General features: G+C 34.7%; 1 protein-coding gene across 2 annotated transcripts; it reads right to left on the reverse strand.

Moving 5' to 3' along the window:
- Positions 1 to 2395: 2395 nt before the first annotated feature.
- LOC121367903 (capping protein inhibiting regulator of actin dynamics-like) lies at positions 2396 to 16444 on the reverse strand. 2 transcript variants are annotated; one of them, XM_041492353.1, is made up of 6 exons: positions 15421 to 16444; positions 13627 to 13787; positions 12532 to 12571; positions 9905 to 9991; positions 8481 to 9149; positions 2396 to 8058 (listed from the first exon to the last, which is right to left on the reverse strand). In XM_041492353.1, exons 1-6 carry the CDS (start codon positions 16328 to 16330, stop codon positions 7745 to 7747), a joined length of 2181 nt encoding a protein of 726 aa, XP_041348287.1. In that variant the 5' UTR covers positions 16331 to 16444; the 3' UTR covers positions 2396 to 7744. The 2 variants fall into 2 exon arrangements, with proteins under 2 accessions (XP_041348287.1, XP_041348286.1); XM_041492352.1 differs by having other exon boundaries at positions 9848 to 9991.
- Positions 16445 to 17500: the final 1056 nt, after the last annotated feature.

Consider the following 17500-nt stretch of genomic DNA (forward strand, 5'->3'; position numbering starts at 1 on the left):
ACCGTTTCTGTTCCGCATCATGCATATTAATTTTTAGCTACTACAAGCACCAAGATGACACATTGGATCTACTATATTCGATTATTTATGTAAGATGTAAGTAATGCGTAAACAATGCAGATAGACACCCGACACGTTAATGATATAATGATATGGCAGCAGGACTGTAGTTTGTGCCTTTAATATGATGATTGTTTTTTGGTTGGGGTGGGGTGGGGTGGGGGGGGGGGGGGGGTGGGTCTTTCTTTCTTCTTCTTTTTTTTTTGGGGGGGGGGTGTTTTTGTTTTGTTTTGTGTTGTTTGTTTGTTTGTTGTTTGTTTGTTTGTTGGTTAAATCACATAATCCATGTAGGTAGACACCGACACGCGTCTTTACAATTATATGGCAGCATTTTTTAAAGAATAAGAATGAGACATTTTCATTGGCAGATACCCATCCCCATCCTCCGCTTGCTCTTTCAAGTGCCCTATTTAATACCCCTAAACCCCCTACAGACCCCACTCCCTTTGGGAGCTCGGCTCATTTGCCATGACAAACTTAAATTGCTCGTTAGAAGTTTGTGACCCCCACCACTCACACAGAGTGCACCAACCCCGATTTAGTCTTATACATGTATACTGTTTAAACATCATGAATTATTTTATAAGACAGTTATAGGGTTTTAACAACACCACTAGAGCACATTGATTTATAAATCATTAGCTGGTAATTTTGAGATAAGTCTTGAAAAGAAAACCCATTACATTTTTCCATTAGAAGCAAGGGATCTTATATATGCATCATCCCACATACAGGATAGCACATACCATGGCCTTTGATATACCAGTTGTGGTGCACTGGCTTGGACAAGAAATAGCCCAATGGACCAACTGACAAGTATGATCCCACAAGTAAGATATGTTCGAAATTTTATTATCTTAACTGTTTCTGGTCATTGTCATGTTTCCAATACCTGTGCCACAAAAGGCTTTTTTTTCTTTTTTTAACTGCACATATCTCTGAGAAGAAATGGTTATGAAGACGAGCTCGTCTATTTTTTAAGGGTATTTCCCTCATTTCAACATCATAGACTAGTTTCACTCTATTGAAACATTATCCAAATATGTTACAGGTGTTGAAACTTGCGTCTGCTACTTCTGTAGACACTGGGTTAACATCGCAGTATTGACTCCCATGGGCGAGTTCCAACAACTTCTCTCTCACTAACCACTAACGAAACGAGCATTAACTCATGTAAACCGGCCTTGGTGGCACAGTGGTTAAGCCATCAGACTACAGGCTGGTAGGTACATGGTTCACAGCCTGGCACCAGTCCAACCCAGAGCAAGTTCTTAAGGGCTCAATGGGTAGGTGTAAGGTCACAACACCCTCTTCTCTCTCCCTAACCAACCAACAACTAACCCACTGTCCTAGACTGACAGCCCAGATAGCTGACATGTGTGCCCAGGACAGCATGCTTGAACCTTAATTGGATATACACACGAAAATAAGTTGAAATGAATGAATGAACTCATGCAGTCCTGATAGTGAGGTGAGTTTGCCCAGGACATCATGTTTGAACCTTACTTGGATATAAGCACTAAATAAATTAAACTTAATGAATGAATAAATCGGATATTCTCTGGTCAAGGGTTTTTTCTCCGTTCATTTAGGTATGAATATTAATGATCATGGACTAAACTGAACATTGCCACAACATACCGGTACAAGAATTGGTTTTTGTAAGTTTGTTTGTTTACCACCACCACCTAGGCACTGGAGCACATTGATTAATCAAGCATCGGCTATTGGAGGTCAAACATTTGGTAACTCTGACAAGAGTCTTAGAAAGGAAACCCGCTATATTTTTCCATTAGTAGTAAAGAATCTTTTATATGCACTTTCCCACAGACAGGAAAGCACATACCACAGCCTTTGATCAGTTGTGATGCATTGGTTGGAATGAGAAAAACCCACTCAGTTGAATGGATCCACCAAGGTGTTTCGATCCTACGACGCAAGCACCTCAGGCGAGCACTCGACCAACTGAGCTAAATCCCGCCCCCTGTTTTTTTGTAATATATGCAAAATAAAAACAACAAAATATATAAAATAGTATTTATTTTATTTCAATACTATATATATCTATATGTATATATGAACACAGTACACATTTCCTTTCATATTTTCATTTTATATTATTTCTTTCTTCTTTTTTTTCATTTCATGTTATTTTACTTACTTCATTTTATCATTGCTGCATGGCATTATTCCACTGAAAAATATTCCCAGAATTTTTAACACTCCTAGTGACTCTGATAAAAAGTCTTCAAGATCCGTTATTGGAACATTGGATTAAAATTTTAATCAAGTTTTTTTTTTCAAAACCATTGCAATGGCTTTGGTTTAAACAAAATTTATAAAAGGATTTTCTTGAACAATGAACAAAAATTCAAACTGAAGTTTATGGGGATGTGTGTGTGTATTTGTGGGGTAGGGTTTTTTTTAACTGGGGGTGGGGGATATTGTGGTTTGTTTTAGGTGTGTGGTTTCATGGTTTTTTTTGGGGGGGGTTGTTGTTTTTGTTTTGTTTTTTCTTGTTGTCATGTCATTTTTGAGGGTGTGTGTTTTTTGTTTAGTGTTTTTGCCATTTGCTGTGACGTAGGTAGAAAGTCTTGCTATTGCATTCTGTAAATATAAACAAAACAACAGATGCATTCACCACAGCGTGAGTTAGGTTTAAAATATGGTTAAAACCAATAAATAGTATGCATAATAATTTCTCCTGTTTAGAAATCCAAGAATCAAAAGATAAATTACATCATTTTACTTCACAGGCACAGATCCAGAAGTTTTTGTAGGCGTTCCAAATCTTCTTATACATAAACATATAAAAATTAAAATTTGCACTTACAGATAAGCACTTTAAAATGAGGTTGGGGGGGGGGGGTCCAGAAGCAGGGGTGGTTAAGACCCCCAAACCCCACCCATGGATCCATGCCTGTATAATTATAATAAAACCTGTGAGAAATTCATGAAGTAAAATTTCAATTTAAGTTTTTCCAAATTTACAAATGAATATAGCAGTATATTACTGCTGCCAAAATATCATAGCCTGATATCTTAAAATGTTACATGGTGATGAATGTATCATTAAAAATATTTACAGGTAAAATCAGTATTAAAAATATAAATAAAATTACAATGCAGCAACAACTGTGATAAAATAGTAATGTTTAGTAAGAAAACATGTAAGAGGTGCATGACTATATATAAATAAAATGAAGGAGAAACAAATTGAAATGCTATTTTAAGATTCACGTAACCAGTCAATATTTACAAGATACTGAATATAATGGAAGAAAACAAATGTTGCATCAAACAAACACATACAACCAGATATTAATTAATTAAAGTTTTATGAATACATAATTTTATCAGTAAAAATATACAAAATCATCCATCAAAATGGATGAATGAATGGATGAACGAGTGTTTAACGATACCACAATTCAAAAAATACATCAGCTATTGGGTGTCAAAAAAACTTAAATATATCAATGAAATGATGATTTACTCATCAATTAACATTCATCATTCACTATTTTAAGAAAATTTACCTGGTCAATCAAATTATAAATTTAATTCCTTCATTATTAAAAAGAACTTTAACATGTAAACTAATTTCATTATTTTATTCCTTTTAATTTTATGGTTTTTTAATAAACCAGGTTGATTAAATTATAAATCACATTTAGACCAAACTAAAATCTTTAAACTTTGCCCATTATATACCTGGTACATATACAAGTATATTGCTATCCTTTACCAAGACAAATTGTTTTATATTTCTTGTCACCATTGTATGTAATAATAATAGTTTTAGGTATCCGTTTACGGTAATAACAGTTTTAGTAATAATAATAATCATTTTGAAATTGCAGCAATCAATTAATGTTGTCTTACTCACATATATATCAAATTTATTTTTTTAATTTAATTCCTGGAAGTGGTATATATTTTGTTTGATGCACACAGACTTTGTTAAGAAAAATTTATGAGACTTATTTCTAAAATGTTGTCCAGTCATTAAACATTATTGTTATTATTATGACATTAGACGTTGTCTTTTTCAAATCTAATGCATACTGTACATATATATAGATATTGCTGAAACCTAAAACAAAATCAATCACCATAAACAATATCCGATGTTTGGGTGAATGTTGTAATAAAGTAAAAAAGGTTGGAACAGAATAATGTAAGACAGGGTAAGAATGTGTGCAGAATGGTTTAGTAAAAATAATGACAAATATAACATAGGTCTTTGTTTATATAACTAGAATCAACAATAAAAATGTACATGCATACATCCATAATATACCAGTACCCCCGGTATATATAAACATAAATATAGCACTATCTGACAAAAACAGCTAGAAAACATATAATCAGTATACTGTAAACCTGTATTATAGAACAGGTGAAAACAGCTTTTATATATTTGTACAGTACCTTGTTTCTCTTATCTTTTTAAAATCAAATATAATTTAATTTGCTTTTGTTTTATTATCTGGTCAATTGTATCTTTAAATCTGTGAAAAGGCAAAATTTCACTATATATTTTTTATTATTATTTTAATCAGGCACTTGTAACATGAAATTTCAATTTATGTAAAAAAAACAAAAACATTTTCCATTTTATATATAATAACCTTGCCCTATAATTTAATTCCATTCTACTTGAGTGGTTCAGCCATTATTGTTTAGGTTTTAACTGCATGCTTCATATACAATAGAATAAGCATACCAGATAAACTATTCTGCCTAGCAGACAAGTAAAGATAGATATATTATACATACATCAGTAAAACTTCAAAACGACAATGGTAAAGATTAGCTGTACTCAGCAGCCAATGTAACAGAATTTGTAAACAACACTGGCAGTGTAAAAACAAAATCACATTATCAATTCCTCCACACTTGTTTATGGTTATTCAAATGTTTTAAATAAGAAGTATTTCATTGATTTAGCTTATATGAACAAATATTATAAAGCAAGAATGAGCACGGAATTCCCAATAACCTAGTCTCTATCTACAACAAAACACACAAGTTCTGTAAAATTCTATATGCATTTTCTACAACTATTTTTGTTCTCGTGTTGTTGGGATTTTTTACCAATCAACAGTTTTTTTGCTTGTGTCTGAAAAAAGGCTTAAACATGATGTCTGGACACAAGCCTCAATCTTGAGTGTTTGGACTCAAGCCTCAAATGTTCAGTCTGAACACAAGTCTCAAACATTCAGTCCGGACTCAAGGTTCAAATGTACCGACTAGATTGAAGGCTCAAAGTTGAAGTCTTTGAACTCAAATCTTAATCTTGAATAGTCCAGAAGGCTCAAAAGTTTAGCTAGGCTGAAGAGTCTCAAGCTTGAAGAGGCTAGACTCTTAACTCATTTTACAAGAACAAATATGGTTTCAGATCACACTCCTTGCTTATACAGTAATATCCTTCAACAAAAAACACATTTCAAAGGGTGACATTCTTATATCTTTTAACAGGTTATCAAGTCATCTGTCTCAGATTGTAATGCATTTCATTACACCATGTAGTAATACAATTCAGGTAATATACACTGCTTACTTGATGGCCAGTATCTTTTTCTCACAAACAACAGCTTGTAAAACCAGCCATCTTGTAATGATTTAGCTTCGCTTCAACAAAGTCAACCGACTTGAATGTAAAAGATCAAATGTATGCACATGGCAAACACTAAATGTTTAGCACTAAAATGCTGCTTCCATTTAATGATATAAATGTTTGTGAAGCACACTGGGACTTTACTTCCTGTAAATGAGTTACAGCAAGATGACTCACCGGTGAACTGGCAGTTTTGATTTTTACTAGTCAGAGTGAAATGATGTTAAGTAGTGAATAACAACACATTCACTTAGTACGATATACAAACTTGGTGAAGTTGATGGCTTTGATAAATTACAACAGATCCACTAAGCACCAATCTTGTCGGACAAAAACAACTTGGTGATGCTAGTCATGATTAATGTCGATGGTTTTGAGCTGCATCAAATTTAGGGTTTGGCAAAAATGTGGAAATAAAACTGGAAATTACCCTAAACAACACTAGAACATCCTTAAAAAAAAAAAAAAAACGTGAAAGAGGTCAACAAGAGTATCATTATGACTCTAAATCCAGTGAATTATTCAAATGCTGCCATAGATCCATTTGCTGCCTCTTAATTAAGAGATCATCTGTTTGCTACTTCATGAATTGCTGATACCAAAATGACTTCCATTCAGTAACTGATAATACAAAATTGACTTGCAACTGAACACACATCTTCAAGAATTGTGAACTATCCGGTACCATGGTCTATGTTCTCAAGATGTCAATAGCTCTAATCTGATACTAGCAGCAGATACCATTTTTGTAGTCCATGCTACAAATGTGTTAAAATTAATCAAGTACCAAATAAAAAGAGATCCATTAAGTACAATACACAAACCTGGTGATGTTGATCATGATGGTTTTGATAAGTTACAACAGATTCATTAAGCATCAATCTTGTCAGACAAAACACTTGGTGAAGCTGGTCATAATTCATGTCAATGGTTTTGATGGTTTTGGTATGCATTACAACAGATCCACTAAGCTTGACACAAACGTCTGGTGATGCTCATCATGATTAATGTTGATGGTTTTGATGATAGGGGCTGCACCAAGTTCAGGGTTTGACAAACATTTGGAAATACACTGGTTACCTTAAACAACACTACAACATCTAAAAAAAAGGAGACATTTTTAATGTGACAAAAGGTCAGCAAAAGTATTGTCATGACCCTAAATCCAGTGAATTGCCCAAATGCTGCCATAGTTCTGTTTGCTGCCGCTTAATCAAGAGCTATTCAATTTTATTGTGTGATTCTGGTTAGTAAACAAAACACAGAATTTCCTTTTGCATATCATAAATTGCTGATACCAAAATGATTGTTCCATTCAGTAACTGATAATACAAAAACGGACTACAACTGAACACATTTCCAAGAATCGTGAACCGTCTGGGACTGTGGTCTGTGTTCTCAATTAAGACTCAAGATGTTAACAGCACTATTTTGATACTATCAGTAGATAACACTTCCATAGTCCATGCTACAAATGTGTTAAAATGAATCATGGTAAAACATTCTGAGGAAATAGTCTCCACATCAGTGTACTCAGGCTGTCTAGACACTTTGTCTTTCTTAGGAAAATTTACAAATGGTTGAAATAACTAATTATGTTTATCACCTATGTACAATAGCTATGTACTGAGTAGTTCATTAAAATAAATTGAGGTTTATTTTAATTAACTATGTACTGAGGAGACTCATCTCACTAAAACTGTAATTATTGCAATGTACTGGTCTAGAAAACAGAAGTGTGAAGACAATAACTATTTGAGAATCACTGTATCAATGTATTACAAAATCCTGACTTAGCTAATGACAGTTTCATTCAGTGTTTTTGTACCACTTTCTTGTTAATGGAAATATTTTTGTTTGTTAAAGGGATCTTTTCCCCAGTTTTTTTCAAACAAGATGAAGGGATTTTGTTCCCAGTCTTTTAAAACAAGATATAAATATTTCAAGTACGGTTGTATTGCAAGGCAGAGAAATATCTGCCAAAAAGGAATAAAGAAAATTTACATTGCAGATCCTATTTCCATCATTTTAATACAGTGTCCTTCCAGTAGCACTTTAAACTCATGCAATGTAGATTATTTTCCTCTCCTGCACCACCTGTCGACACATGGGACAGGGCTTCATGAGGAAATGCTGTGAGCACTGAACACCACAACACAGATGGCTGCATGGTAAAAACAGAGCGGTGGCTGGTTCCTGGAGACATGTGATGCACTGGGGAGCCAGGTTGGCTATGGGCAGTGGTGGGGGAGCTGCAACGTTTTGTGGAGGAGCTGCAACGTTTTGTGGAGGAGCTGCAACGTTTTGTGGAGGAGCTGCAACATCTTGTGGAGGAGCTGCAACACCTTGGACAGAAATTAAAACATTTTGTGCAGCTGAAATGTAAAAAAAAATGTTTTTTGTTTATATGCACTATATGTTTGTCATGACAGGTAAATAATTCTGTAGTCGCATTTGTGGGGTCAAAATATACTGAAAACGACCATAGAGTTGACTTTACTGGTCATAACCCGTAATAGTGGAGTGGTCTTAATACCAGAGTATTATTACTATAAACTAAAAAGGAAATCTTCCTGTTTTTTAAATACTGGTTTTTATAACATGGCGGTCTTAGAACCGGGGTGGTCGTTAGGTGGGGTTTTACTGCATTTGGGGTTTTTAATTTAAATTACAATGTACAGATTCATTTCTACAATTTACAACTCTTTTCCCCATATCATCCATGTGTTTTTCATGTTCAGGTAAACTAATCACATTGGAATTCGTCTATCTGAATGTGTTACAAATAACAACTTACCTTTGAGTCGGATGATTTCAGCTCGCAGTCTTTGTAGCTCTTCCTCCTGACGGGACAACTCTGTGACATGTCTCTCTTCCTCCTGTCTCCTTCTCTCTTCCTCTTGTCTCCTTCTCTCTTCCTCCCGTCTCCTTCTCTCTTCCTCTTCTCTGAATCTCGTCTGCCAGTTCTGTTTCTCCAGAGCCATTCTAAGAACATTGGCATACATCTGCTGCTGAGCCTGCTCCAGCTGAAGTTTCTCCTGTCTTTCTCTCTCCTTCTCTTCTTCAAGCTGCTCCTTCTCTTCTTCAAGCTGCTCCTTCTCTTCTTCAAGCTGCTGCCCTCGCAATCTTTCTCTCTCCTTCTCCTGTCTTTCTCTCTCCTTCTCTTCTTCAAGCTGCTCCTTCTCTTCTTCAAGCTGCTCCTTCTCTTCTTCAAGCTGCTGCCCTCTCAATCTTTCTCTCTCCTTCTCCTGTCTTTCTCTCTCCTTCTCTTCTTCAAGCTGCTCCTTCTCTTCTTCAAGCTGTTGCCCTCTTAGTCTTTCTCTCTCCTTCTCCTGTCTTTCCCTCTCCTTCTCCTGTCTTTCTCTCTTCTTCTCCTGTCTTTCTTTGAGCAGATCAAGCATCATCTTGCGACTTCCCTCGTCAGCCAGTAACTCTCCAATCAACAGAGGGAAGTTGGGGAAACCACCTACAACATCACATAAAGTGGTAATTAATCACACACAATGCCCAACAATAATAATACATCATTAAAAAGGTTTTTAAAAAAACATTTAATTAAATTGTCTCATAATATTAATGTATTTTTGCTTAGAAATTAAGTTTCAACAAACAGGAAGAAACTATCTCCTTAAAGATAAATTAGGGAGAAGACAAGTGATTAAGGGAGGTAACAAACTTTAATATCAACACTGATTTCTTATTTTACCTTCAGCGTTTACATAAATACTGACTAGATGAAGTTAAAGATTTTCATTTGTTTCACTTGACAAAGATATGAATAATCAAGATCATTGGTGTACAGTTATCAATAACTCTATTTGAGACCCATAATATAAATTTTGTTAAGTGAGTTTTTCTTGCAAGAACTCTATTTGAGACTTTAAGTTCAATTATAAAATGCAGGTTTTTCTAGTAAAAACTATTTGAGATTCACAAGATAAACTGTGTAGTGCGAATTTTTCTTGCAATAACAAGATATTTGAGATTAACAAGATAAATTGTGTAGTGCCAGTTTTTCTTACAATATCTCTATTTGCGACTCACAAGTTAATACATGTATGTGTAGTGTGAGTTTTTCTTGCAATATCTCTATTTGCGACTCACAAGTTAATACATGTATGTTTAGTGTGAGTTTTTCTTGCAATAACTCTATTTGAGACTCACAAGTTAAATTGTGTATTTTGAGGATGGCTTGTCGTATTTGAGGCATAGTGTACTGACATTCAAGAGCTGCCTTGATGACGTTGAGGTCGAGACCCGGTCTGACTGGACTTGTTGTTGTCACTGTTCCATCACTCAATACCGGACCTGGAAATCAAAGAAAAACATTATGCAAAGTGTTTCTTTTATCCCACCTAAACAAAACAAACACTGGGCCCTATATTATTAATTCATTTCATTTAATTTGTTCCGCTTAAGTACATGTATAGCCAAACAGAAAAACATTCTGAGAGTACTGCTAAAGAAATACATGTCCCCTACCTGGCCCAACACATTTCAGTATCTCCTAAATTCAAGGGTCATAAATATGGGTAAACTTGATCTGTACCAGTACATGATCAAGCTATATACAAAATGTCATCTCAGTATCTTCAGGGATTGCCAAAAAGAAATACAGAAAACACATTTTCATATCTCCTAAATTTAACGGCCAAAACTGTGGAAAATGGTTTAAATCACCATGAAAGTCAAACTTGAAATGTAACAGAACATGATAAAGCCATACACAAATTTTCTGTTCAAAAATACGGAAAATACATTTTTGTATCTCTGGAGTTCAAGGTCCATAACTCTGTCAAAAATGGGTAAATCACCATGAAAGTCAAACTTGATCTGTAACTGAACATAATAAAGCTTTTCACAAAATATTTGCTCGATATCTTCAGGTATCAGTGTCCACTGATTTTTAACTGTCTTATGTTTAGACAGTGATTCATGAGTGCATGTCATGACAACTGTTTAAACATCCAGTGAGCTCAGTCTTGAGCAGGTTTAGATTTGTCAAGCCAGTCTCTGTAGTAATCCCTCTACAGGTAAAGTACAGGTAGCTCTTCCTGTACATACAGGTAAAGTACAGGTAGCTCCTCCTGTACATGCAGGCAAAGTACAGGTAGCAAGGATGCAATGTCCTGAGAAGTGGCACTCCTATACATGAAACACAAGCAGTTGCATTGTCTAAACATCCCTTTAACTCTATCTTGTGCAGACAAACAATTTTGAAAGTGTTAATGATTTTGTCATTTAGATTATACAATTATGATGCTATTTTTAACACTGCACAGGGTTGATGTACATTGTTATCAAGTTAAAGTCCTTTTCTTTTTAAAGGCATTTTCCTTTTGAAAAAAACTATTTTTTCACGTTTTTTTCTGTGATAATCAACTATTACTGAGGTTAGCTTTGCGTGGGCAGAATATTTTGCCATTAAACTTCAAAAAGAGCAAAAATCTGGTTATTTTGCAACAAATGATCAACTGTTATTAAATTTTTCAGCTGGTAAATTTGGCTAATGTATATTATATTTTAATGCAAATTGCCATTCTTCTTGTGTTACATTTATATTTTAAATGGGGCAAATACGTTTCAACCAAGTTTCATTTTTCATGACTGTCCATGACTGAATTCGAAATGCCACCACTCTCCAGGCCTGGAAAATTAAATTTTCAATTTGCATGACGTTTCAGGATTTGCATGACCCATATGAACCTATGTGACAATATGTGGGCAGATGGTCTTGGTGCAAGATTCAACTGTACTAACATAAAATGTTTTTATCTTTATATGACTTTGCATAAATGTACCATATAAACAGGTTGTTATTGTAAAAGGAAAGGAAAGAAATAATTGCTGAACACTACTTCAGTACATTTTCATCTATGGCTATTTGGTATCTAACATTTAAAACTATTCTGACATTTGGTCGACAAATAAAGAGAGGAAACCTGCTTCCACATTAGCTATTCCTAACAATAAAGCGGCAAGTGATCTTTTCTATGAATTGTCCCATAGGCAAGCCAGTATTATATACCACAACGTTTGATGTACCAATTATGCATCACTAGTATGAACACCAGAAGAAATGTGTCCTTATAAATAAAACATTATATCAAAACATGTTATCTTACTTTATTTAGTTTAATCAACAAGTAACTGTCATAGGTCAGGGAGTTATCCAGATGTTCTCTGTGTCCGAACATAGGCCCCTTCCCAAAAGCAAGTGGCACTGAAATTCCCAATGTCTGGACTAAAAGTTCCTAAATTTTTATATATTTAATTATGTCTGTTGTAATAAATTCATTTAACAGAAGTTTTCTGCATCATTCAGTAGCCTGAAAACAATATCCTAAGTATGATTTACTCCTGCTGATTTTCCCAATCCTATCAGGGATGGGACCATGGCGAAAAATTCTTGATAAATCCACGTAGTTACAGCATATGATACAGTAAGTTGTAGGTTATTACATATAAGGGAGTTAAAAGTTTGTTTAGTTTAACAACACCACTAGAGTAGAGCACACTGATTCATTAATCATTAGCTATTGAATGTCAAACATTTGGTAATTTTTTATTCTTAAGTCTTAGAGCAAACGCACTATATTTTCCCATTAGCAGCAATGGATCTTTTATATGCACTTTCTCACAGACAGCCAGACAGCCTGTGATGTATCATTCATGGTGCACTTATTGAGACATGAAAAAAACAATCAGAGAATGGGTCCATTGAGGTGGTTCGATCTTATGATGCAAGAACCTCAGGCGAGCATTCTACCAACTGAGCTAGATCCCACCCCCAGATATAAGGGAAATAATTCCATTAATATGTTAAAATATAAAAATGACAAGCTTACCCTCTTGAAATGTTTTTGGTGGGTCGAAATCAGCTTGTACCTGATAAAACAGAAGAAGAAAAAAATCAAATGTACATTAAATTGACATACAAAAAGTAAAGCACAGTAAATATCAATACAATTGTAAATACATGTACATTATATTTATGAGGTACAAAGCAGAAATCTTAAAATCAGTTTGGACCTGAAAGGAAAGGGATAAAAACATCATAAATTAAGGAAATTATTTAATTAAAGTTCTGTTGTTGTCTACTATATGTAGGTATATACATCTGTCTTACTAAGGTGATGTTTGATAAGTAAACGTCTGAAACCACCTTACTAACAATTACAATAAATGACTCTCTTTCCCTTAATTACCAGGTAGATTTTCCTCACATTTTGTTCAGAGAGAAATCGTGAGAAAAAACCATTACAATGACACAAATTTCATACACTAGATGGTCACCTACATATTATATATCAACTTCTCTGAAATCTAGAACAAAAAGCATGTAATTTTTAGCAGAATGCCATTTTGCTTTTTTATGGAATACTCTCCAAGACAACAAATTTAATGTGGGGGAAATCAAACAGTACCTAATGTCAGGAGAGTAATTTATTGTAGTTGTTAACAATGTGGTTCACACTTTATTCTAAAAACCTATGTCTGGTAATTGTTTTCGTGATCCAATTCATGCAGGTTTGAACTGCAGATGGTGAGACTGTAATACAAATTACTAGCTTTATTTTTCATACCAGTCAGTGATGTTTTCACTCTTAAATTTTACTTGCTGACAGTTGTTCATTTCTTAATTGTACACACCTGTGCCTAAATGCATTGACCTATTGTTATAAAGATACAGGTACTTGTACATGCAATTTATGGATGGAGGGACAGGCGTGCGCTACAACAGCTTGTTCTGAATGTGCACGTAAAACCCTATGACATGACATGACATGCTATTTGTTTTTGCAAACTTTTACAATAATCATGGTAATGGGCAACAGGTGTTTTAGTTCTGTGGTTTTATTGACCATAGATCTACCAAACGCTACCAGAAACAATCAATTCTATGAAATGTGGAGGCCTAAAAATAACAGTCATAAACATACCTCTGCTTGTTGTGCATCTTGTACAAAGTTGTTTCCCCTGATTTCTTTCAGGTACCTGCACTGTGGAGACAACCTGGCATGCTGTATCCACGGGTCAGCCTGATCTCTCCAGCTCTTCACACCCAGCCCACAGCAAAAGCAAATAACCTTGTCAGCACAGCCTGAAAAATAAGATATACATACATGGAGTCTTTTATTTTAAAATTGATCAGTTGAACTAAGTTTATGCAGGGTTCTCACTGGACTTTCTCCATTGGGGGTCATCTGAGCTTTCTTGTGAAATTTGGGGAGTCCCATAATAGGATTTTAAGTTAAAACTAAAAAAATAACAGTCCTGTCCAAGTTCCATGCTTCAAAAGACACTTTTCGAGGGTCAGTGAGATCCCTGAATTTATGTATTGTACATCTTTATTCAAAAGCAAATCTTGAACAGCTGCTTGAAGTAAAAAAGAAACAGCTCCAAATGCAAACAAGTTGCGCATGTATAAAGTATATTTATTACCCATATGCATAAAATAACTTGTTTCATACCAAAGAACTTGTTACATTCCACTATAACACCTCTGCATCATAAGATTAGCATATTATGACCTCACTGTCCTAAGTCAATCAAACAAGTTCAGTGATATAAATTAAAGCTGATTATGGGTAATAAATACAGGCCTCCCAGCCACTTGTACATATTAAAATATAGGAAAGTGCATACCAAAATATAGGGGTGTTACAGGAATTTTGAGGTCAAATATAGGAGTTTATAGGAAAATTTGGACTGTTTACCATGATTATAGGCATTTTACATGGATTTCTAAAGACATTTACATTACTAATGGTATGTTCTTACCTTGCATATGTACACAAGATACCATCTACTACCTCAACAAATATATAGCAAATATAGGAGGTCTGGGAGGCCTAATAAATAGGATAGATATATTATTTAATGTTTATTAATAATGTATATTAATTTTTATAAAGTTTGTATTTTTCTCATTTTCATTAACAAAATAGAAACCAAGAGAAGGTTCACCTTGAAGTGAACAAAACAAAACAAAACAAATTTAGTGATTTCCCTAGGAATTTGGCAAGGTATGGTAGACTAAACACTTTTGGCACATTTTCACCATTTTCGGGGCACTTGTTTTTCATTAAAAATACACAAAAATTAATTGAAATAAACATTAATGTAATTTATGTGCTTGCTTTAATAAATGAATGGCAAAAGATATAAAAGGCATATTTTATTCATTAATAATACCTTGTTTGGGTGTTTTATAAAGGCAATTTTAGAATTAATTAGTGAAAAAGGCTTGTTTAATCTCAGGGCAGCATAGTGCTGATTAAGGCAAGATGGTGCTAGACTACTGAGGCATGGTGCTGCACCATGCTATACCAAGCTAGAGAAAACACTAAAATACAAAAGTATCCTGTTTATTGGGGGTTGGGGGGTATTTTTAAAGTTTTGTTTCAAGAAAACCTTCTCACAGGAATGTTCTGATTTTAACAGATAATTTATAATCAATGACTGAGCCACCCAAATAAAAATCTTCTTTTGTCAATGCATGCACATTGTGCACTACTTATTAGATAAATGTAAAAGTGGAAAAGCTATATATACATGAAAAGCTACTTGATTTTTTGTGACCACATGTACAATTGTATATAAATCATTATACATGTATATACAGGTACACTGTACCCAGGTTTCATGCACAGTTATCAAATATTAAACAAAGGTAAATAAATACCCTTAAATTATTTTCAATGTATCCAAATAACATAATGTGATAAGTCTACCTGTGTAGTAAAAGCCTGCCTCACAAAGTTCTTCAGGTTTTTGATACATTTGAGATGGCCATTCTCGGAATGTATCACGTCGCTTATTAATATCTTCGAACTGTGGGTGAACAAACACAAGTGACATCTCCACCGAAGACAGCTGTTTTGTTTCTTTCATCCAATTGACAGCATTTTCCATTTGTATTGTGATGTTCCCCACGTCATGTTTCATCACAAGTGGACAATGTGCTGCTTCTTGTTCATGCTGTAACTTACAAGTAGACAACTCGGTTGTAAATGGTAAGGTCAGTCCACAGAAAACACACTGCACCATATAGCTTTGTTGGAAAATAAATCCATTTGCTGCCCATTCAGATGCTTTCAGTATGTTTTCATTTGTCAGATTATCAAATGTCAGAAATCTCCTGCTTTCAAACAGAAAATCTGATCCACCAATTGGGGTAAAAGTTTGATTGCGTTTAACTTGTTGATGGTCCTGGAACTTGTATAAATAATTATTATTTTCTGTGGTAAAGTTTATGTTTTCATTACCCAGTGGAAACAAGCATCTTCTGGCATTATTAATATGACTTTTGGGGAAAATCAGAGGAGCTGCAGTCGAAAATGGTGTGGCACTTTTCAGATACGGACAATTCGGACTAAGGACTCTGTGTACGGCCAACGGAGATTCTCCTTGTGGATTCGTCCACTCTGCCGAACATGCAAAACAAGACAATACATCACCGTTAGAGCCAGGAACGCAGTAGAAACCAGCTTTAGCACACTTCATTGGTGAATTAAATCTCAGGTTCCAGCATCCCGGTGATGTTGATGTTGACATGACAGCGGCTACATCCATGGTGTTTCCTCCAAATGACGCGAGTCTAGCGTATTCGCTAGACATGTCAGTTGGCTGGTCATCTGCCATGATGGATTATTCGTTGAAAATTCCTGTCTAGAAGTATCCTTAATGAACAAACTAAGAATTTGAACTGATTTTTATAAATGACCTAAATAAAATTTCCATCAAACGCCATGTTGCTTTTTGTTGATTAAATGTATTTCCGGTGGTGAACATTACAAGGGAGATAACAATGTCGTTCCATTAAAGTGGCATTCACTTTTGTTTTGTTTAATGACACCATTAGAGCACATTGATTTATTAATAATTGGCTATTGAATGTAAAACATTTAGTAATTGGAAATTTTTCCATTAGTAGCAAAATTATGGTACATTTTATTATGCATCATCCCACTGACAGGATAGCACATAGTACATACCACGGCATATGATATACAATTCGTGGTGCCCTGGCTGGAACGAGAAATAACCCAATGGGCCCACCGACGGAGGTCGATCTTAAACCGACTGCAAATCATGCGAGCGTTTTACCACTTGGCTACGTCCTGCCCACTGTAAAAATACAGAGCTTCAAACTGAATAATAATTTTTTTTAAATTACTTTTAACATATTATTGTTTGTAACTGCTGTAGATCTGAATAAGATATGTCTTATATGTATACGAATATGCATGTAATTTATTTTTAAAAAAAAAAAAAAAAAATTACTACTTCATGTGGTCTGTTGTCATGAACGGTAGCTGAATCTACATATGTCAAGCCTAGTTACGGTATTGTAACGGAAACTTACGCCTAAGTCGATGTCAGCGCTACGTTATCGTATCTAATGTCAAGCCCAGAAGCAGTTAGATGCATTCAAGAGTCATTCATTGTTAACTGATACACGGTAGAGACGTGGGACTAAATAGGTACAAGTATCCGTGAATGTCCGGACTCAGCGAACCATCGCCAATGTCGATTTTTGCTGCACATAATTTTAAATAATGGTGGTATGACCACTGTTGCTGTTGTTTAAAATAACCCTTTTATAGAACCCGAAAGATTTACTGCGACCGTTTAATACAGGTATTTTAGCGATTTTATTTTTTAATTATCTAATTTAAGTTGCCTTTGACGGAGTTAGAAAGGTGACTGCTTATTACGAGTGCATTTACCGTAAAACTACATTCCCTGGAATATTTTTATTATTTAAGCATATAGAACAGAAAATTCAATTATGTTTGGTGCATATATGAC

Source organism: Gigantopelta aegis, chromosome 3, assembly GCF_016097555.1.
Source record: "Gigantopelta aegis isolate Gae_Host chromosome 3, Gae_host_genome, whole genome shotgun sequence".
Taxonomy (NCBI): domain Eukaryota; kingdom Metazoa; phylum Mollusca; class Gastropoda; order Neomphalida; family Peltospiridae; genus Gigantopelta; species Gigantopelta aegis.